The following is a 22,643-nucleotide window of genomic DNA, read 5'->3' on the forward strand; positions in this document are numbered from 1 at the left end:
AAGGATTGGGATGGAGCACTGGTGTGTGGGGCTGCCAGAACTAAGTTCCATAAACAGAGTGGCTTCAGTAACAAATCCATTATCTCACAATGCTGGAGGCTGGAAGTCTGATCAAGACGTGGGCAGGACCATGCTCCCTCTGAAGGAGCTGGGAAGGGTCTGTTCCTGCCTCTCTCCCAGGTCCAGGAAGTTCTTGGCTTGGGGCAGCATAACTGCAGTCTTCACAAGGCGGCTTTCTCCCCGAGTGCGAGTGTGTCTGCTTCCAAAATCTCCTTTTTGTAAGGACACCAGTCCTATTGGAAAAGGAGCCACGCTACCCCAGTATGACCTCATCTTAACATCTGTAACTGTGCTTTTTCCAAATACGGTCACATTCAGAGGTACTGGAGATTAGGACTTCAGCATGAATTTTGGGGGAACACACTTCGACCCATCATGGAGAGGACTCACATCCTGAGGCTTGGGTACTGTTCACACACGCTGCTCACACACAGCTGATTCCCACACCGGCTTGTTTTACCCTCTCAACACCGTGCGAGACACCCAGGGGCCCGGGCCCCGGCCTGTGCACATCGGTGAAACAGGCCTACTGCGGTTAAATGGCTGTGGCTCAGGCATTCACTTCCACACCAGTGATGCTCTGTGGGCATCTGCTTCCCAGATGTGACCACAGCAGGTTAAGCCTCCCTGAACCTCCGTCGTGGGTCTGAGATGGGTTGGAGAGTACTGAGCACAGGCTACTGGCATAAAGCACAGTGGGTGTTGCCCCTCCCCCCTTGTGCAGCTCTGAAGGTAGATCTTCCTTTGGGTTGAGCTGAGACCCAGATGAGGACAGAGGTTGGAGAGGGTAAATTACACGTCCAGGGTCTCAGGGTTAAACTTTCCCCCTTCTTTGGAGCACCATCCTGGTCAGCACCCTCGCCCTCCTCCTTCTAGGAGTTAGTTCCTCTCCTGGGCCTGGCCAGTTCCATCTCCCCCTGACCACCAGCCCCTTCTCAATTCTCCCCTCTACATCCTCTTATGTTTTTCTTAAGGATTCAGGGATGGCCTTATTGCGCATGGCCTCGTGCTAGGTGCCCAGTTTCAGGGAGACCTCAGCGGGTCAAACTGGGGTCCAGTCATTTCTTCCAAAGACCTCTGCCCTTGGAAAAGGGGGTGTGACCTCAGGGAGTAGGAGACCAGGGAGAGGAGCTATGGAAACAGCCACAGGATCTCAGAGCCCTTGGAACTTTGGAAACTCCTATTCCAGGCCTGCTGGCTACAGGTGGGAAACGGAGGCCCTGGGGGCCGGAGGTAACGTGCCAAGGTCAAATGTTGGGCGGTGCCTGCTGGCGGAAGCCAGGCTTTAGGGGCTATGTTGGAAGTGGTGTGTGCTTCCCAGTGCTGTGAACTCAGTTCCTAAGATTGCAGGGGTTTATGTCTGCGGAGGGGTCGCCCCCGGGGGCTCTTGAGGGGAGGGGAGGCTAAAAGCAAGGTGGGGGGAGGGAACGTGGGGATTGTGGGACTGGAGGGCCAAGCCCCCATCCCCAGCGATGGGTGGGATGCCCGGAGAAGGGGCTGGCGGGCTGCTGCGGGGGCGCGCGTGGGGGCCGGGCGGCCGGGGCGGGGTGAGTCACCGCCGCCCGCTCCCATTGTGCGGCCCGGCGGCGGCGGGGCGGCGGGGCTGCGGAGCCGAGCGCGGGAGGTGGAGCCGCGGGCTGCGGGCTCCGGCGCCTGCGTCCCCAGCTCGCCTGACTCGCCTCCGCCGTGGGCGCCCCGCGGCTGCCTGGCCCTGCGCGGCGACAGGCCCCGGAGAGAAAGCGGGAGGGAGATGGGGCGCGCAGGCCGGCGTGGGTCCCGCAGGCTCCAGAGCCCCGAGGTACCGCAGGGCGGGGCGGGGCGGGGCGGGGCGCGGCACACGGACCGGGGCGGGCCCCTGGGTGTCCCGGGCTTGGCAGGGCCTGGGCGCTCGGGCTCCTGGAGGGGGAGAGGACCGGGAGGGGGAGAGGACCTGATCCTGCCTTTCTCCTCCAGGACTCTCCACTAGGTCCCCGCAGCGCCCCCTTCTTCCCACCCGGGTCGCGGGTCCCTCAGTGAGCGAGCGCCTCCCCGGCCATGGCCAACGGAGTGATCCCGCCGCCCGGGGGCGCCTCCCCCCTCCCCCAGGTGACTGACTCGTCCGGATGGGGGATGAGGAGGGGAGAGACCCTAAGGAGGAGAGGGGCGCCCTCTGGCTGACCCTGGGGCACCCCTACTCCATCTTGGGCCGAATGGAGAAAAGGGGGTCTTTTGCTATTTTTCGGATCTGTTGCCCCGCCTCTCCAAGCCTTGGGAGCTGGGGCGCTGGTCCCAGCTTGGGGGCCTGGAAGAGGAGGCCTTAGAAGATGGAGCCTGCTGGTCCCCGCCCCTCTTCCACCCAGGGTTGGAGTTGGGGGTGTGGGGCGCTCCTGGGTCCAGGGTCCTTAGGTGAGCTGTCTGAGCCCGCAGGTCCGGGTGCCCTTGGAGGAGCCCCCTCTGAGTCCAGACGTGGAGGAGGAGGATGATGACTTGGGCAAGACCTTGGCTGTGAGCAGGTTTGGGGATCTCATCAGCAAGCCCCCGGCCTGGGACCCCGAGAAGCCCAGCCGCAGCTACAGCGAGCGGGACTTTGAGTGTGGGTAGCCTGGGGACCCCTAGTGTGGCCGTCCTCACCACCATCACCTCATTGCCACCATCACCGTGCTCACACTGGCTTGGTCACCCAGTGCCATCCTGTGCTGGACGCTGTGCTGGACGCTGTGCTGGGCCACCATGCCATGTTAAGTCATCCTGCTCACTCACCCATCGCCTGCTCGCCTGTCAGGGAAGCCGGTCCCAGTCGCAGGGGAGATGTAGGGACATGGGCCAGAGGCCTCCCTTAGTGACCCTTGTCTTCCCCAAGGCTCTGCCACACCCCTGGCCCTCCTCTCTCCGCCTCCTCATCTCCCGTCCTGAGTTCTCTGACTACTTTTCCTTCTTTGCTGCATCGTGTCCTCCCATTCCCACCACCCCCTCTCTCATGCCCCCCTCCATTATTCCTGACCCCCCACTCTACTAGGCCTCACCAATGACAGGACATGGACACAGGTGTTAGGGGGAGTCTGGCTCTGGAGGAAGGACTAAGGTGCCCTTGCTTGAGGCCTTGAGCTAGAATAAGGTGTGTGTCCCTAGGGTGGTGTGGGGTCCCCTTCTGCTGTGGGGGTCCCAACTGGCTCTCCTGCCCCCGCAGTTCACCGGCACACATCCCATCACACCCACCACCCGCTCTCGGTGCGCCTGCCTCCACCCCACAAGCTGCGGCGAGTGCCCCCCACCTCTGGCAGGCAAAGCAGGAGAAAGAAGAAGGAGAAAACCTCTGCTGCTCCCTCCGAGGGGACCCCTCCCATCCAGGAGGAGGGGGGAACCGGCGTGGAGGAGGAAGAGGAAGAGGAGGAAGAAGAGGAAGGGGAATATGAGGCCGAGCCTGTGGAGCCTTTACCCTCAGGGTCCCCACAGAAAGCGAAGGTAAGGATCTGGCCCTGAGGGAGGGCTGGCTGCTTAGGGCGGAGTGAGAGAGGAGGCCTCGCCAGGCTGAGCGGCTGAGTTGGGGCAGGGCCCAGGACATGTCTGCTTTGTCCACAGTTCTCCATTGGAAGTGATGAGGATGACAGTCCTGGCCTCTCCGGGAGGGCTGTCTTCACCAAGCCCTTGTCCTCGGGGGATACTCACTCGGACAAGAGCCCCCAGCACTTGGTCAGGTACTGGCCTCCAGCCCAGCTCAGAGGAGATCCCAAGCTGCTTCCTGATCCTGGGGAGTGTGTCCACCTCTGACCCCAGAGAGGAGAGGAGGGGGGCAGAGGAGGTACGGAGGGGTGCCCCTGTCTGTCCGCATGATTGGCAAGGATGAGAGAGTCAGAGGCTAAGAGGGAGCGAGTCCTCCAGGAGAGAGGGTGTCAGGGAAGAGGAGGATGGGGATCGGGAGGAAGGGGGACCAGCATGATGGGGGCAGTAAGGTGGAGGTGAGCTTTCTTCTCTGCCCAGGAGGAGCCTGTGTCTAGTGCCCAGGGGGGCACTCCAGGCCCTGCCCCAAGTTGGAGGCCAAGGAACCCCCGATCCTGGTCTATCTCCACTGTGGTTCCCTGTCATCCAAGGGTGCCTGTTGCCTCCTCAGCTCCCCCAGTCCCCGGGCCTGGGCCCCCCGAGTCACAGGAGAGAAGAGCCGGCCCTGGAGCCCATCGGCCAGCTATGACCTGCGGGAGCGGCTATGCCCAGGCAGTGCCCTGGGCAGCCTGGGTGGCCCAGAGCAGCAGGTGCCCACTGACGAGGCGGAGGCTCAGATGTTGGGTTCTGCAGACCTGGACGACATGAAGAGTGAGTGACACCCTGTGGCAGCCCCCATGGCCCACTCCTGTGAGCACTGGGCCTGTGAGGGACCTTGAAGAGGCTCTGTGTTCTCCCCACTCAGTGACGGCGAGCTCACTACCTTGGTTTCCAGAGCTGAGATTTCCCTTCATGACACTTCTGTCCCGATTCTGTCCTCTGAGTCACCCCTGGAACAGGGCAGCCCCCCTTCCACATGATGTTTGGAGATATCAATATATCCCCCTCCTCTTCTCAGGGTAGACACTTTTCACCCTTTTAAACCAGCCCCCTGGGTCTGAGCCAGTCTGCCAGGCCCTGCTTCTCCCTATATCAAGGGCTCACCTCCTCACTCCTGACCCACCACCCTTGGCCTGGCCTGGCTGTGATCTCGGCACATTCTTTCCATCTTATCAGTCACTGGTTTCTGTGCCACCTGTCATCACCCACGGGGCTCTGTGCCCAGGCCAGAGGCATCACTGACCCCGCCTTCCTCCCCTTAGAACAGTGTGTGGGCGGGGGCGGGGAGGAGGGCTTTGAGCTCAATACGTCATGGAAAGTTGCCAGGACCTGAGGACAGGGACAGGAACAATCCGATGGCAGCAGCAGTGTTGCTGGCGGGATGGGGAGGGTCAGAGGGAGGGCGTGTTTACAGATCCAGGGTGGGGGCTTAAAGCAGCCGGGAGCAGCCCTGGGGACCTGGGAGTTGGAGTTGAGAGGCCCGGCCATCTCGGGCTCTGGTTGGACAGAGACCACTCCTGTCCAGGCTCCCATCTCTCAGGAGAGCTGGGGCTTTGGGGGGACAGGGCTGAGGCCTCAGCCAATGTCGGGAATGACGAGCCAGCTGGAGCTCACAGAGCCCAATGGGGCACTGAGCTCCGGGCCCTGGGATGCCGAGGGCCTGGGCCCCTGGAGAGCTCCAGCTCAAAGCCCTCGAGACTCGCTGGCCTCAGAAGACTTAGAGATGTTTGTGCGGGACCTTGAGGGCTGTGACCCGTGGGAGTCTACCAGGGACCAGCTGAGCCCCATGGCAGGGGGACCAGCTTGTGAGTAAACGGCTGCTGACCTTCCACCAGCTGCTGGCCTGGAAGGGGCAGGTGGGGAGGAAGGGAGAGAACATCTGCCTGAATCTGCCCGGCCGAGGGCCTGCGGGGTTAGACCTGGGCGCCGAGAGAGGCTCAGGCCCAGTGCTGGGGGCTTGGGGCCTGGCGGCTTCATGTGGGTCCTGGCACTCCGAGTGAGAGGCAGTGGCCATGGTGGGGCTGTGGACTGAGTAGGGATCTGCCTTGTTACTGTGGCTTGGCTGTTGGTCCTCTGTGTGACTTCGGGCTAGTGCCTCCTCCGCTCTGGGCCTCAGTCTCCTATCTATGAATTAGCCACATTGACAATGTGGTCCTGTTGGCATGGCCCCTGGGTGACTGTGGTGCCCACCAGTGGACTGGCTGGGCAGAGCAGGGAGCTAGAGGGGCTGGCCATGACCCTGAGGCCCGGAGCTAGACCCTTGGGACTGCCAAGCACACCTTCTCCGCAGGCCACCGGCTGGAAGACAACCCTGGCATGCGGCGGCACCTGGTGAAGAAGCCATCCCGAACGCAGGGTGGGAGGGGCAGCCCCGGTGGCCTGGCCCCCATCCTGCGCAGGAAGAAGAAGAAGAAGAAGCTAGACCGGAGGCCTCATGAGGTACAGGACCCAGGCGTGGGCCATTAGCTTCCTCTTGCCTCTGCTCCCAGAGCCTCCCTTTCCCTTACTTCCCGCCGTGCCCTGGCACTGGGTCCCATCTGGTGGCCCCCAGGCCCTCATCCTTGGTGTCTACCCCAGGTGTTTGTGGAGCTGAACGAGCTGATGCTGGACCGCAGCCAGGAGCCCCACTGGCGGGAGACGGCGCGCTGGATCAAGTTTGAGGAGGACGTGGAGGAAGAGACAGAGCGCTGGGGGAAGCCCCACGTGGCCTCACTCTCCTTCCGCAGCCTCCTGGAGCTCAGGAGGACCATCGCCCATGGTAGGGCCCTGCAGGCCTGGCGCTGGGCTGCATGCCCTCTTCACAGACTGCAGAGCCTGTGCCAGGCTGCCCACCTCCCGGAGACTCCTCCCTGGAGTCCTGGGCCCAGGCACGATCTGGCGGCCACCCTGGGGATGTGGAGTCCAACTGCCTGCCCAGCTGTCAGCTGTGAGGGGTGGGGTGCTGCCCCTGGTACCTGGCACTGTACCTTGGCATAGTTGACTCCCCTCCCTGGGTGAAGAGGGGCCATGCCCTCATTCTGTGTTCCATTTTCACGACCATCTCTCTGGCTGGGCTATGGCCACATGGAGTACTCTGTCTGCCTGGGTGCAGGGGTGCTTGGCTCCCCCAGCGTGTTTGCCTGCCCTGGGGGAGCAAGGCTGCTGGGGCGAGTTTTCCCTATCTGATAGGACCGTGTCCCCTCCTCTGACTGTGCCCCCAGGTGCCACCCTCCTGGACCTGGAGCAGACCACTCTGCCAGGCATCGCGCATCTGGTGGTGGAGACCATGATTGTGTCTGACCAGATCCGGCCAGAGGACAGGGCCAGCGTCCTGCGCACCCTTCTACTAAAGCACAGGTGCGGGGGAAGGGGGTGCCCAGGAGGGGGCGTCCTGGTTCAGCTGTCTCTCCAGGAGCAGACTCTCCTATGGGGCTTCCAGCCTCTGCTTGAGCACCCAAGTGACGGGGAGCTGGTTCCTGATCCATCCTTGGACCGCACTACCCATTAGAAAGTTCTTCCTTACATTGAGGCAGAGGGATAGAGGCCCTGGCCCTCCATTTCTCACTTCCTCATCACCTCAATCGCCAAGTTCCTCTCCTCCTAATTACCTCCCCCTTTGCTCTTTCCCCAGCCACCCCAATGATGACAAGGACAGTGGCTTCTTTCCCCGAAACACATCCAGCTCCAGTGTGAACTCGGTCATGGGGAATCACCACCCCACCCCCAGTCATGGCCCTGATGGGGCAGTGCCCACCATGGCCGATGACCTGGGGGAGCCAGCCCCACTCTGGCCTCACGACCCTGATGCCAAGGAGGTCAGTCGCCTTTACTCTGCCCTGGGTTGGGGGACTGAAAGGGTTTCTATTTTCAAAAGAGGCCACTGAGTGGGTCAGGAAGGTGGGATGCCTGGCATCATGCTGGGCATGTGGGGGGATCTTTAGGGAGAATCCACGAGGGATCCCTACTCTGGAGAAACAGGAGGTTTAAATGGGATGATGTGGCAGACCCAGGGGAGCCATTTAAACAAGAGAAGGCTGAGGTGGTTGTGGGGGGCTTGGAGAAGGGGTCCAGATTCTGGGCTGGTCCCCTCCTGATGTGAGGCACATCACCCATAGTTCTTCCCCTGGCTGGGGTGGGAGGAAGCAGGGTGGGAGATCCAGGGGTTGGCGGGCAGAGTCCAGGGCTGGAGCAAGGGAAGGGAGGGCCTGCCACGGCCTCCGGTCTGGGTCCCAGCCCTATTCCAGTTCTGCGTCCTCAGAAGCCCCTCCATATGTCTGGGGGAGACAGTCACCGGGGGAAAAGCCTGAAGCTGCTGGAGAAGATCCCCGAAGATGCTGAGGCCACTGTGGTGCTTGTGGGTAAGGAGGGATGGGCACTGGGGGCAGCGGCAGGGGCAGGAGCGTGGGCTCTGTGCCGGTCTTGAGCTCTGTGCCTCTTCCATCCCCACCTGGCCCCACCTGCCCCTCCCAACTCATCCCCAGCCTTTTCTTCCCCAGTCCTCTGCCTGCGTCCCTTCCAGTTTTCGGCTACCTTGGATAACTGCTAGGCCATATAGCACCTTTGTGAGAATTAGAGAAAAGCACCCCTTAGTTTCCATCTGTTGATAAATTGTGGTAAATGTACAAACATATACATGAATAAGTCTCCTTTAGAATGGGGTTTCTCTCTTCAGTGCACACCTGCCCCATTGCACATGATGCTCCTGAGACACCCCCTCCGGGCTGCCTTGCCCGCGCCCCTGTGCCCAGCGCCCCGTGCCTTCTCTCCCCAGGCTGTGTGCCTTTCTTGGAGCAGCCAGCAGCAGCCTTTGTGCGGTTGAGTGAGGCGGTGCTCCTGGAGTCTGTGCTTGAGGTCCCCGTGCCGGTTCGCTTCCTTTTCGTGATGCTTGGGCCCCGCCACACCAGCACTGACTATCACGAGCTGGGGCGCTCCATCGCTACCCTCATGTCTGACAAGGTTGGTCCTCCAGCCCATGGGCTGGGCACTCCAGGCCTGTCCCCTGGGCCCTTCTTGTTCTGTCCCTCTCACTGCCCCCGGGTACCATGGGTGCAGGGGTGCTAGAGGCCCTCCTGGGTGGAGCAGCGCTTTGGAGGGTGGAGAGGCTGTTGGCCGAGGGGAGAAAGGGAGCCCTCTGAGCTGGGGCTGTGGGAGGGGAGGTGGGACAGGGAGAAGCAGCCCAGACCTCCAGGTTTTGGATGTGACATGGACTTGAAGGGGCTGGCTATGTTGGTCTTTGCTGTGGCTTCTCCTGGGCTTGGATAGGAGAGTAATGTTCAAAATACTTCCCAACCTGCAGGACGTGGGCCCTGTCCAGGCAGAATGGTCTTGGAGGCCTCTGCAGTGCCAGGTGTTACCCTTTAGTTGTTGGGTTGTGGGAAAGTCTGGAGGCTCCCAGGGGAATAGAGGGCCCTGGGAGGGGGCAGTGCTGAGGGCTGTGGCTTGCCAGCCAGCAGGGCCTGTGAGTCAGAATTTTGACAACTGGACTGGACCTGTGTATGTGGCGGAACGTCCTAACCCCTCTCCCCGAAGCCCGGTGCCAGGGCCCCCCGGTCAGCTCAGCCCCTGCTTTCTTGCCCCCAGCTATTTCACGAGGCTGCCTACCAGGCTGATGACCGGCAGGACCTCCTGAGCGCCATCAGCGAGTTCCTGGACGGCAGCATTGTGATCCCCCCGTCGGAGGTGGAGGGCCGCGACCTGCTGCGCTCCGTGGCGGCCTTCCAGCGGGAGCTGCTGAGGAAGCGGCGGGAGCGAGAGCAGAACAAAGTGGAGATGACCACCCGGGGAGGCTACGTGGCCCCTGGGAAAGGTCAGACCCTTTGGGACCCAGAGCCCCCCATGCTCCCCACACAGCTAAGTCCATGACCTCAGCTCCATCCTGACTCCCAGAATCCTGGATGCAGCTTCCAACCTCTGACCCAGGCCTCCTCCCATGGGCGAGGCCGGGAAGGATGGAGGGGGGTCTGTGCTCCAGCAGCCCCTTGTTCCCCAGGACTGTCGCTGGAATTGGGGAGCTCTGAGGTGACCCCTGAAGATGACCCCCTGCGGCGGACCGGCTCGGTGTTTGGGGGACTCGTCCGGGACGTGAAGCGCCGCTACCCGCACTACCCCAGTGACCTGCGGGACGCTCTGCACTACCAGTGTGTGGCCGCCGTGCTCTTCATCTACTTTGCTGCCCTCAGCCCTGCCATCACCTTCGGGGGGCTGCTAGGTGAGGCGGAGGGGTGGGGGCTCAGTGTCATCTCCAAGGTTTCGGGGACAGGGGGTCCCAGTGATCACTTTAGGGACTTATGGGTGAGAGGAGATAGTCGTCAGTGTGGCCATCCTGAGCTGCTGGGTCAGGGGATTCCAGAGTTCACTTTTGTGGGGGCTATAAAGATCATCTTGGGGAGCTGGTGGTGAAGGGGCAGGTATGGGGTTAATAAGGGGCCCTATGTACCATTCTGGGGGGCTGCTTTATTCTTGTTGGGTCCCCAGGTGAGGTTAAGCTAGATAAGGAGGAGGGGCCAGGGAGGAGCCAGGCAGGGCCATCCCACTGACCCTTGCGCTCCCCAGGGGAGAAGACCGAAGGGCTGATGGGAGTGTCTGAGCTGATCGTGTCCACAGCCGTGCTTGGAGTCCTCTTTTCTCTGCTGGGGGCCCAACCGCTGCTTGTGGTTGGCTTCTCAGGGCCACTGCTGGTCTTCGAAGAAGCCTTCTTCAAGGTGACAGCCCTCCCTGCTGCTCCCCAGGGATCACCTGCTCCTCCCCTGGCCCCTCAGCCCAGGTGACAGGTCCCTGCTGGGTCCCCCTTCCTCCCCTTTGGAGTTACCCCCCGCCCACCCCACTCCCTACCTCATGGGGCCCTGATGTTCAGGGCATACTGCTGTGGATAACCACTCCTCCCTCCTGCCCACCAGTTCTGCCAGTCCCATGACCTGGAGTACCTCACCGGCCGGGTGTGGGTTGGCCTCTGGCTGGTGGTCTTTGTTCTTGCTCTGGTGGCCGCTGAGGGCAGCTTCCTGGTCCGCTACATCTCGCCTTTCACCCAGGAGATCTTCGCTTTCCTCATTTCTTTCATTTTCATCTATGAGACCTTCTACAAGCTCTACAAGGTAGAGGTCCAGAGAGGGGTTGGGGGCAGGGCAGGTGTAGATGGGGGTGGGCAGCATCCTGGCAAGAGGAGCATGGGAGGCGGTGGCAGAGGGCTCAAAGAGGGGGGCTCTGTTGTGTGTGGGTGTGGGGGGTCGGGGACACCCTGGGGTAGGTCTGAGCTGAAGGGGAAGGAATCAGACCCATAGGGTATTGGTCAGAACGCCAGGGTTCACCTGCACAGGTGTGTGAAGTGGTCACTAACGCTAAGGGCTGGGTGTCCTTGGGTCACCTTTGCAAAGTACGTGTGTGTGTCTGATGTAGCTGGATGTTGTGTGTTACTGTTGCCTGGTCAGGTACGTGAGGGAACAGCCTTCTCCCTTGCAGCTGAAGAAATCAGGGTCACCTGCCTAGGTGAGCACTAGGGCAGCCTTATAACCCATATAGGTGTTCACGGAGCACCCACTGCTGCCATTCTACCCCCCTGAGGGGGCACTGGAGCCTAGGCTGGACCTGAATGGGAGTGCTCTGCCCCCCACTGAGGGGCCACCAGGCCCGAGGAACCAGCCTAACACGGCCCTGCTGTCCCTCATCCTCATGCTTGGGACCTTCCTCATCGCCTTCTTCCTGCGCAAGTTCAGGAACAGCCGCTTCCTGGGGGGCAAGGTACATGGCCTCCAGAGTGGGGCCCGTGGAGCCCCTGGGGGACTCTCAGTTCCTGCTGTCACTGCCAGGCCCCATTCCAGAGCAGGGCTGCCCCCTTCTCCTGGTCAGCCCCTGGATCTAAGCCAAGTCTATGTGGCCCCAGCCCATCAGAGCCTCAGAGAAGTCTACTCAGAAGCGGAATGCCCACCTGGCTGGCTGGCACTCATGGGGTTTAAAGGGACAGGTTGGGGAACTTCCTGAACCAGCTCAGACCCAAGAGAGGTCAGGGGTAATAAGCCCTTGTGAGTCTCCAGCCCTCACCTCCACCTCTGCTCCCTTCTCCTAAGGCTCGCCGCATCATCGGGGATTTCGGCATCCCCATCTCCATTCTGGTGATGGTCCTGGTGGATTACTCCATTACAGACACCTACACACAGGTGAGTGAGCCCGACCTCTCTGGCAGCTGGTTCTCACCCCTGGCCTGAGCGGCAGTTAGATTAGGGCTGGAACCCAACTTTCCTGGTGGAATGGCAGGGACCTGCTGGGGTCACACTAGATGGATGAGCTGGCGGTTCAGAAACAGCCAGGTGGTCCCATTGAGGAGGCCATCCAGCGGTCTAAGGCTGTGTGTGACCCGTAGGCAAGACCTGGAGGAGCAGGTATGGGGCTGGGGCAGAATGACAGGTGGCCCCCAGCAGGTTTCCTGGCAGCTCTGGGGATCTAGGAGAAGGTATGTCATGTCTCTGCCCTATAACGGACCCTTGTAGAGACAGCAACTTTGGAGGATGCAAAACTAATTTCCTTCAGACCCGTTCACACCCCAATTCCCTGGAGCCCTGGTACTGGGGACACACGGCTTTGCGGGAGCAGCTGCTGCATGGGTTCCTAGCATGGGGAGGCAGTGTCCCTGAACCCTGTCTTCCTTCTGGCCTCGCAGAAGCTGACAGTGCCCACGGGGCTCTCGGTGACCTCCCCCCATAAGCGCACGTGGTTCATCCCGCCTCTGGGCAGTGCCCGTCCTTTCCCGCCTTGGATGATGGTGGCAGCCGCTGTCCCCGCCCTGCTGGTCCTCATCCTGATCTTCATGGAGACACAGATCACTGCGTGAGAGGGCGGGGGACCCTGGGCGGATGAGTGCGGATGGTGGGATTGGCAGCAAGGGGACAGTTTTTTGCCTATGGTGCTTGGCCGGGCCATCTGTCTGGTGCCACCGGCATTTGCAGGGTGGCACTTGACAGTTCTCAGAACGCTCTGGCAGTATGTTCTCTCACCCAGTGATGCTCACATGATCTCATTTTGGTTAAGTCACAATAACGTGGTGAGATCTGGCATCTGGCTTTTATGGTATTTTAAACATCCACAGTGTAAGGAATTTGGCTCAGATTTGCTTAAATGTGAGAACTTTAATTTGGGAACTTGAAAGAGGAAGCTGGCAGATCCTGGGAGAGCTCTTCTGCTCCCCCGACTACCCTGCCCCGCTGTGCGTGCCTGGCCCGGCTGCTGGCCCACTCAGTCCCACTTCGTTCTCTGTAGGCTCATTGTCAGCCAGAAGGCACGGAGGCTGCTCAAAGGCTCCGGCTTCCACCTGGACCTGCTTCTGATCGGCTCCCTGGGGGGACTCTGTGGGCTGTTTGGGTTGCCCTGGCTCACGGCTGCCACCGTCCGCTCAGTCACACATGTTAATGCACTGACTGTCATGCGCACCGCCATTGCGCCTGGAGACAAGCCCCAGATCCAGGAGGTGCGGGAGCAGCGGGTCACTGGCGTGCTCATCTCCAGCCTTGTGGGTGAGAGCGCCCACCTTGCAAGGCCTGGCCCCGCTCCCCAGACTTGCCTTCTTGGACCCCAAGGCCTTAAATCAGCTCTCTCCTCCAGGCTTGGGCCAGGTCCCTTCTGACTCCAAATGTGTCCTGTCTAGTCCTTGCCCTGCCTGCCAGCCCTGCTTCCTGACCCCCATGAGCCCTTTTTCCTCATGCCCTTGCTTGGTTCTCTTTCCTGCTCCATCTTCTCTTGTTCGTGGTGATGAGGTCCAGCCGGTCAGTTAGATGGTCCGTGCCCCCGCCCCACCAGGTCCTTCTGTCCTCACAGCGCTGTCTGAGGGGTCAGGTAGGTCTGTGTCTCTTCCTCCAGGCCTGTCCATCGTCATGGGGGCTGTGCTGCGCCAGATCCCATTGGCTGTGCTCTTTGGGATTTTCCTGTACATGGGAGTCACATCACTGTCTGGCATCCAGCTGTCCCAGCGTCTGTTGCTCATCTTCATGCCAGCAAAACACCATCCCGAGCAGCCCTATGTGACCAAGGTACGGCCAGGAAGCATGGAGGTGGGGAGCTGGGTGATGGTGAGGGTGTCCAGGGGATCCCTGGGCTGGACATGGACAGGATAGGATGACTATGAAGATATATTGGGACCTGAGGAGCCAACTCCCCAGAGATGTGGGTGGGAGTGTGGTGAGACCTGACGCCTGTTCCCAGGTGAAGACGTGGCGGATGCACCTGTTCACCTGCATCCAGCTGGGCTGTATCGCACTGCTCTGGGTGGTCAAGTCCACGGCGGCCTCGCTCGCCTTTCCCTTCCTGCTGCTGCTCACGGTGCCTCTGAGGCGTTGCCTTCTGCCCCGGATATTCCAGGACAGAGAGCTGCAGGCGGTAAGGGACTGTGCTTGGGGCAGGGTCAGTGTGGATGGGGCCTGGGTTCCAATCTCGGCTGCACCGTCTGACAGCTGTGTGACTGACACAGGTAACCTAACCTGAACTCTTACTTTCATCTATAAAAGGGCTAATAGAAGATCCTACCTTATACGATTGCTGTGAGGCTTAAACACTAATCCAGGTGAAGTACTGAGTACGATGGTTTGGTGTGAAGTAAGCACAAGGCTGCTGCAGACAGCTGTGCAGGCTGTACATTGAACAGAAGCACATAGCTGAGGGGCTGGTGGGGGTGGGGCAGTGCTGAAATCCATCTGAGCCCTATTTTTGTCATCTAGAGGAAGGGGCATCTTTTTGCAAATCATCCACCCAAACATGGTCTACAGAGGTATACGGCAAGAGTTGGCTAGGAGTGGCCCCAAGAAAGTGCTTCACATATGGTAGCTGCTATCATTGGTATTGTTATTAGGAGCTGTCACAGAGGGGGTGGTGACCTGAAGGTTTTGGCCCATGGGAAGTGCTTCAATCTGGGGCCACAGTCCCTGCAAACTGTGAGGCTTGGAAAGATCTGGGAGCAGCGAGGGCTGCTGGCTGGGGAGGAGCTGGGGAACTGAGGGGCGCCACTTGGCTTCCTTGCCTCTTCTGACCTTCTGTTCCTTCTGCAGCTGGACTCGGAAGATGCTGAACCAAACTTCGACGAGGATGGCCAGGATGAGTACAACGAGCTGCATATGCCTGTGTGATCCTCCGACACGGTGACCCTGAGAGACCCCGACGTCTTAGTGACTGATACCTGGGCCCCTATCAGAGCCCAGCCCCAGGACGGGCGGGCTCCTTGTGACCCAAAGACATGCCTGGAACCGCTACTGATGCCGTGGCCAGAGGGGCCCTGACTGTGCCCGAGGCTCTGACCTTATCTCACCAGGCCCTTTCACAGACCGGCACAGGCTTTACCGGCACAGGCTTTGAGCTCATTATAACCACACCCCTTGTCTTGTGTCTGCTTCACTTTCTTGGTTCCATGTCTGGTTTCTCAGGTCATAGTTATCCATCTGGAATTGGAAGAATTGGGAGAATTCTATATTCAGGGTCATCAAAACCTGAGAAGAGGTTTGAGGCAAGGACAGAATTCTTGGGTGAAAAGGAGAGAATCAAGACCACAGAAGGTCAGAGCTGGGCTTTAGCATCACCCCCTTGAGGCCCCTCAAGTGTAGCCTAGGAGGAGCCGGGTGGCTCAAGGTCTGGCTCAAGGTCACATGCCTTAAATCCCGCCCCTGTTTGGGAGGGGTGGGTGGGGGAAGGGAGAAGGCGGTGGTTGCTTTGCTTTAGCCGCTAGGGAAATCGGAGCTTGTCCAAGGGCTGTGGAGCTACAGAAGGGAATGTATCTTCTTTTCTTGATTCCTGGCATTCATAGGAGCAGGGACAGTAGCCCAATCCCCCAGATGCCAGGGTGGTGCTGGATTTGGGGTCCCTGGATCATTTTAGATTCTCGGCTTAAAAGAGAGGCAGTTCTGGGATTCCTGAGGCCACTCCTTGTGCCACAGTCTGTTAAACCAGAAATAACCTGGGGGCCTTGAGGAGGGTTCGAACTGGGTGCCCTTTACGTCACAGTTGCTTGGCAACCGGCTGCCTGTCGGAGCTAGTTGTCTCTGTGTGGCCCTCTGGTGGCCGCTCTCTCACACTGCAGGCTCTGCCCCATCTGGTAGGAGATGCCCAGCCTTCTGGAGGACCCCCAGTGGTCCAAGAACCCATTCAAGCACATTCTCCTTCTGAGAGAGGGAAGGCAGAGAGGTTCCCTGGGGTCCCCCAGCCCTAGGAGGCTGTGAGCATCCAGAGCCAGGATCCCTTATCCCCATTAGCCGCTTCCGCTGGAGCCAGCGCTGTTTCTTCCTTATCCTTTTACCAGTTTCCTCTCAGGTATTCAGGCAAAAAGCTAGAGCTGGGTAGCTGGTCAGGAGGGAAGGGACAGACTACTGTGAGGCTGTTTGTTGTGTTCCTAAGGAAGACTGCCCCTTTCCAGCTGTCTGGGATTGTCACCCAGGTTTAAGCATTTCATCCAGTCCCTTTGGCACCGTTGGTCTCTGGCGCCACGATGCCTCCTAACAGCATCTGGCCTCTGATGAACTCTCCCTGCCTGAGGGCCTTTTCTCTGAGGTTGGCCAAGGCCAGGTGGAATTTCAGAGGAACTTTGAAATTCCACCAAAGGCAAACGCAAAAACCTCGAACATAGATGTGTACAGAGCAGATTCCAAACACAGATACCAAGGGCCAGGCAGAGGAGCATGGCTGAGAGGTTTGGCATGCAGGACTCCATTCCTTTCCCCAGCCCTACATCAAGTCGCCTGGCTCCGCTTGTAGGCCTCAGTGGGGGCGGGCTGACCTGTGGTGGCTCTCTGAGTGGGGTTCAGGCCAGTGGGGGCGGGCTGGCTGTAGGTGACGCCGAGACCCTCACAGGAAGGAACCACTTCTTCCCCAGCCTCTGAGAGAAAAAGGCAACCTGAACCAGGAAGGTTTGGCTCTTCATTGGACCCTGGTTGTGTCAGTCATCTCTGTTTGGCAAATAGCTGAGAACTGTGGATGTTCCTCAATTGGAAAATGAGAAATAAGGTGGAAGCGTTTGAAATAGAATGAACTCTGGTCCCAGGTGGTGTGTCAGGGTGGCCTCTAGTATAACTAGGCCCTGAGGCCTCAGAAAAAGAGATGAAAAATTTTTAGTGAAGGATAGAACCAGACATAACCTCTGGCCAGTGAACATGCCACCCAAATGAGAAGTACATGAATAAGGCCTAAGAGCCTGGATCCTTGAAGACCATGCAATTCCCACCTGCCCTTACCCCCCAGCCCCTGAGGGAAAGCAGCTGCAGTTTGGTTAAGTACCTGAGGCCAGAGTTGGCCCAAACACATGCTGAGCTGGGCCTGTTCAGGGGGGATGCTTCCGCACTCGCACTCGGGGTAGGGGCCTGTGGAGGCACTGAGAGGACTTAGGAAGCCGTAGCAACCCAGAAGCTTACTAGGGACAGGTACCTTGAGGGATGGGAGAGGAGAGTGTCAGTTGGGCATCAAAGAGAGGAGGACAAGAGATAATGGGACCATGGCAAACCCCTAGCTGGGCAACTGGGTGGGGGTAGGGAGGCTGGGCAATTAGAAATCTTTTCATTTGGGGACATTAAGGGTTTGTTCTAAAGCCATTGTAGCCCCTAACTTTCTCTTCACTTACCTTCCAACCTTATCCTCCTGAATAAGCTTGATGGAGGCCTACTTCTTCCAGGTGTAGAGGGGAATCAACAGAGAGAAGCCCCATCCGGTCCTGGTGGACTAGGGTGGGTTAGAGGCCATGGTATTTTTGAGTGACAGGTCCCACACCATCTCCTTTAGACTGGAAGCAACTTGACAAGTGGGCATGTGCAAGGTGGCCCAGCACCCTTCCAGCAAAGGAGGATGGCAGTCTCATTGCTATCTTACCCCTTGCGGCTCTCTGAGTGGGGATAAGGCCACATCTTGGACAGCTGCTGATAAAGTTTTTGTTATCCTTGCACAGGTTCAAGCCTACCTTAGGCCCAAAGAAGTGCTAACTCATTCTTCTACTTTGAGCAAAGAGGGCAGCTGGCATTTCCTCGTTCCACGCTGAGGAGTCAGCTCACTCGCGACGTCTGATGCCCTCATGAAAGCTCCTGGCTGTCAGAGCTCAAACGCCATCTGCCTGGATTGCCCTGGGCGCCTCCTTTAGGGCACAGAACCTGGCAATAATGTGTCCCCTTTGGCAGCCTATGTGACATCTCTTCTTGTATTGTATCAGGTGACTCCAATAATGATCATGCCTGTTGACACCTAGAGCTCTCAGAGAATTCTGAGCAGCATTAGAAGGGCAAAACAGAACTCAAGGGCACTTGCACACAACGCTGCCCATACAGCTGGTGCTTAAGCCATTCTGAAAACAACAATAAGACAAGTTCTGGGCAAGCACCGAACGGGATTGAATCCAATGTGGCAAGTAGGAAACCCGAAGTGAGGAGTTTGGTTTCCAGATAAATACATTATATAATTGAGAGGGAACCTGACTGCTCGCATGACTCACCACTGTACAAAGTGCAAACTCTAATATTTACAGGGTTTCTGTTCCAGAGGGAAGATTTAATATTTGAGATCTCTGCTGGGATTATTTTTACTTTAGTTGGAACTGTTTCTTTTTATTGAACAATTCTATATCAAATGCTGAGTAAACACACAGCTGTTGGGATGTTCTCTGGGTGGTGGGTGAGTCCTACTTGGATCTGGGTGCCTGAAGGAGGAACAGGGAGCTCCTGGGACAGGGCTTCCAGGACCTTGGGAGGTGAAGGGCAGAGAGGAGGTGGGGTAGGGACTGGGAGCAGCTGGGATGATGGGGGTGGGGGGGAGGGAGCACTGAGGAGACACAAGACAAAACTTTGATTGGAGGATCCCTCAGTATGCTTGCCACCGCACCTCTCTCACCACACTTCTGTGACTTGTATTTGTCTGTCTTCCTTGTAGGCCATAAGATGGGCAGAGACCTGGCCTGAGCTTTTTTTGTATCCCTAACAAAAAGCACTAGTGCCTGGTCATAGGGGTGTGTGGAGGGCATAGGGGTGAGCAGGTGGCAGAGAAGAAAGGGCCAGTAGGTCAAGGACGCTGCCCCATTTAGGATCTAGTGAAAGCCAAGGGTGACACCAGTAGAACTTATAAAGAATTCTGGAAATGTTTTGGTTAGCATGTTTGGTAGTTTCAATTACAGCTGTCACTTCTCTGTGTCTGTTAGTAGTGATACCCTCAAAACCCAAAGAGGCATTGTGGGTTTCTTTCTGAGCCAGCTGGAGGGAGAGGTGTTGGCGACCCTGCATACGAGGCTGATGAGTAGACAGTGGCAGGTGGGAAAGACAAAGTGCACCAGAGGCCGCAGGAGCCCAGGAGATAAGGTGGGGAGCCTGAGAGGTGGCGCTGGGACTGACGCCAGCAGGAAGCCTTGTGTTCCATCTTAGCTGTTCATTCCTAGTCCATCAGGGGTTCTTCACAATGCTAATGATGGCCCTAGCCCGTTTACTCAGTTATTAGATCCCCGGCCCCAGGTCAGGGCTCCTGTGGAAGACAACCAATTGATATGTCTCTCTCACATCAATGTTTCTCTCCCCTCCTCCCTTCCTTCCACCCTCTCTAAAAATCAATGAAAAAATATCCTCAGGTGAGGATTTTTAAAAAAAATACTAATGATGGGGACCAGAGCATCTTTATTCTGGCTTTTGGAGGGCCTGTTGTGTACAGGGCTTTTTTGGGTAAGAACTTTCCCCAAGGACAGGGCTCCTGAGGCCTCCCTTCCCTATTTTCTCTCCTCCAGCTTTGCTTTCTGGGGTCCACATTCCCACGATAGCTGAAAGCTATTTTTTTTTCTTTTTAAATAAATCTTTATTCAGATTATTACAATTATTTCTCCTTTTTCCCCCCATAGCTCCCCTCCACCCAGTTCCCACCCCACCTTCTGCCCTTACCTCCCCCGCACTGTCCTCATCCATAGGTGTATGATTTTTGTCCAGTCTCTTCATGAACCCCCCATACCCCTTTCCCCCTGAGAATTATCAGTCCACTCCCTTTCTATGCCCCTGATTCTATTATATTCACCAGATTATTCTGTTCCTCAGGTTTTTAATTCACTTGATTTTTAGGTTCACTTGTTGATAGATATGTATTTGTTGTTCATAATTTTTCTCTTTACTTTTTTCTTCTTCCTCTTCTTTAAGAGTACCTTTCAGCATTTCATATAATACTGGTTTGGTGGTGATGAACTCCTTCAGCTTTTTCTTATCTGTGAAGCTCTTTATCTGCCCTTCAATTCTGAATGCTAGCTTTGCTGGGTAGAGTAATCTTGGTTGTAGGTTCTTGCTATTCATCACATTGAAAATTTCTTGCCACTCCCATCTGGCCTGCATAGTTTCTGTTGAGAAGTCAGCTGACAGTCGTATGGGTGCTCCCTTGTAGGTAACTAACTGTTTTTCTCTTGCTGCTTTTAATATTCTCTCTTTGTCTTTTGCTCTTGGCATTTTAATTATGATGTGTCTTGGTGTGGTCCTCTTTGGATTCCTTTTGTTTGGGGTTCTGTGCGCTTCCTGGACTTGTAAGTCTATTTCTTTCACCAGGTGGGGGAAGTTTTCTGTCATTATTTCTTCAAATAGGTTTTCAGTATCTTGCTCTCTCTCTTCTTCTGGCACCCCCATAATTCTGATGTTGGTACGCTTGAAGTTGTCCCAGAGACTTCTTACATTATCTTCAACTTTTTGGATTTTTTTTTTTTTTGCTTTTTGCTTTTTCGGTTGAGTGTTTTTTGCTTCTTTGTATTTCAATTCTTTGACTTGATTTTTGTGTTCCTCTTGTCTGTTTTTGGGTCTCTGTTTAATATTTTTTATTTCAGTCAGTGTATGTTTAATTTCTAGTTGGTCCTTTTTCATATCTTCGAGGGTCTCGTTATATTTATTGGCCTTTTCTAGGATATTCTTAAAAAGCCTTATAACCGTAGTTTTGAATTCTATATCCAGTCGTTTGTTTTCCTCCATTTCTTTCGTTTGTGATCTGATTCTTTGATGCCGCATTTTCACTGCTTCCCTGAGTTGGTAAGGTAGAATTGTGTGCTAGGTTTCCAATACGGCCCAGTGGGTCTGCCTCCCCAGTTAACCTGAGGTGGACACTCTTGGTGCACCCCTTTGTGGACTGTGTGTACAGCCTTGTTGTAATTAAGTCTTTATTGTTGTTGGTATCACTGGGAAGAATTGACCTCCAGGACAGTTGGCTGTAAGGATCAGCTGTGTCTATGCTGGGAGAAGTTCGGTGCTGGAGACAGCCTTATAGGATTAGACTTGCCAAATTGCAATAGCCTCTGTGCTCAGCTTGGATGGGGTGGAGTCTCAGTCTTGGCTTCCCGTCAGCCTTGCCCTTGCGCGCACATGCACGCCTTCAGACTTCTGCCTTCCCGGCTCCCGAGTCTCCGCCCGAGAGTCCAGACTTTCCCCACAAGAGCGTGGGTCCCCAGGGGCTCGCCTGGAACTGGGGTTCACTGCAGTCAGAACTGGGGCTCAGTGTAGTCAGGAGCCTCTGACTCCCATCCACTAGGGAAAGCCTGTGGCAACCTCCGCAGCCTTTGTGCGCACTGGCACGCGCGCGCTTTCAGTCCTCCGCCTTCCCCGGCTCCCGAGTCTCCGCCCGAGAGTCCAGACTCCCCCCACAAGAGCGTGGGTCCCCAGGGGCTCGCCTGGAACTGGGGTCCAGTGCAGTCAGAACTGGGGCTCAGTGCAGTCAGGAGCCTCTGACTCCCATCCACTAGGGAAAGCCTGTGGCAACCTCCGCAGCCTTTGTGCGCACTGGCACGCGCGCGCTTTCAGTCCTCCGCCTTCCCCGGCTCCCGAGTCTCCGCCCGAGAGTCCAGACTCCCCCCACAAGAGCATGGGTCCCCAGGGGCTCGCCTGGAACTGGGGTCCAGTGCAGTCAGAACTGGGGCTCAGTGCAGTCAGGAGCCTCTGACTCCCATCCACTAGGGAAAGCCTGTGGCAACCTCCGCAGCCTTTGTGCGCACTGGCACGCGCGCGCTTTCAGTCCTCCGCCTTCCCCGGCTCCCGAGTCTCCGCCCGAGAGTCCAGACTCCCCCCACAAGAGCGTGGGTCCCCAGGGGCTCGCCCGGAACTGGGGTTCAGTGCAGTCAGAACTGGGGTTCAGTGCGGTCGGGGGCTTCCTTCCCCCTTCCGCCAGAGAAAGTCAGCCGGGCTCTCAGCCGCCCTTCCTCTCTGCGCGCACAAAGACCCTTTGCTGTACCTCCAATTCTCTGTGAGCTTTTCTCTTTCCTTCTAGTTGTAGAATTTTCACTCAGCCAGCTTTCCTGTGGTTCTGGATGGTGTCCGTTCTGTCTTTTAGTTGTAGTTTTGAAATTGTTGCGCGAGGCAGCAGTTTAGGTGTTTACCTATGCTGCCATCTTGGTTTCTCAGTCCTGAAAGCTATTTTTTTAAATTATTTTTAAAATCTTTTTTGTTGAGATCATTACAGATGTCCCTCTTTTTTTCCCCATAGCCCCCCTCCACCCAGTTCCCGCCCCACCCCAGGTCTTCCTCATCCTATTGTCTGTGTCCATGGGTAATGCATAGCCTATCTAATAAAAGAGTAATATGCAAATTGACCATCACTCCAAGACACAAGATGGCCACCCCCATGTGGTCAAAGATGGCTGCCCCCATGTGGACACAAGATAGCCGCCACAAGATGGCTGGCAGGGGAGGGCAGTTGTGGGCAGTTGTGGGTGACCAGGCTGGCAGGGGAGGGCAGTTGGGTGGGACCCAGGCCTGCAGGGGAGAGCAGTTGGGGGAGACAGGCCTGCAGGGGAGGGCAGTTGGGGGGGACCCAGGACTGCAGGGGAGGACATTTGGGGGGGCAGGCCTGCAGGGGAGGACAGTTGGGGGAAACCCAGGACTGCAGGGGAGGACAGTTGGGGGGTCAGGCCTGCAGGGGAGGATAGTTGGGGGGGGGCAGGCCTGCAGGGGAGGATAGTTGGGGGGGACCCAGGCCTGCAGGGGAGGGCAGTGGGGGGACCAGGCCAGCAGGGGAGGGCAGTGGGGGTGGGGAACTAGGCCTGCTGGGGAGGGCAGTTGAGGGGGACCAGGCCTGCAGGGGAGGGCAGTTGTGGGCAATCAGGCCAGCAGGGTGGGCAGTTAGGGGTGACCAGGCCAGCAGGGGAGGGCAGTTGG

At 57.5% G+C, this 22,643-nt stretch overlaps 1 protein-coding gene across 2 annotated transcripts; it reads left to right on the forward strand.

Moving 5' to 3' along the window:
• Window positions 1-1,667: 1,667 nt before the first annotated feature.
• On the forward strand, window positions 1,668-14,923 carry SLC4A3 (solute carrier family 4 member 3). 2 transcript variants are annotated; one of them, XM_080669240.1, is made up of 23 exons: window positions 1,668-1,858; window positions 2,014-2,145; window positions 2,467-2,632; window positions 3,227-3,501; window positions 3,619-3,734; window positions 4,148-4,347; window positions 5,867-6,015; window positions 6,154-6,334; window positions 6,777-6,912; window positions 7,187-7,370; window positions 7,814-7,913; window positions 8,327-8,511; window positions 9,136-9,361; window positions 9,545-9,763; window positions 10,108-10,256; window positions 10,452-10,646; window positions 11,071-11,289; window positions 11,616-11,705; window positions 12,206-12,372; window positions 12,802-13,055; window positions 13,399-13,568; window positions 13,741-13,914; window positions 14,580-14,923. In XM_080669240.1, the coding sequence occupies exons 2-23, from the start codon at window positions 2,095-2,097 to the stop codon at window positions 14,655-14,657; spliced, it is 3,684 nt and encodes a 1,227-aa protein (XP_080525366.1). In that variant the 5' UTR covers window positions 1,668-1,858; window positions 2,014-2,094; the 3' UTR covers window positions 14,658-14,923. The 2 variants fall into 2 exon arrangements, with proteins under 2 accessions (XP_080525366.1, XP_080525367.1); XM_080669241.1 differs by lacking the exons at window positions 1,668-1,858; window positions 2,014-2,145; window positions 2,467-2,632; ... (1 more) ...; window positions 3,619-3,734; window positions 4,148-4,347 and adding an exon at window positions 4,986-5,381.
• Window positions 14,924-22,643: the final 7,720 nt, after the last annotated feature.

The sequence above is a fragment of the Plecotus auritus genome, assembly GCF_963455305.1.
Source record: "Plecotus auritus genome assembly, chromosome: 5".
NCBI classification, from domain to species: domain Eukaryota; kingdom Metazoa; phylum Chordata; class Mammalia; order Chiroptera; family Vespertilionidae; genus Plecotus; species Plecotus auritus.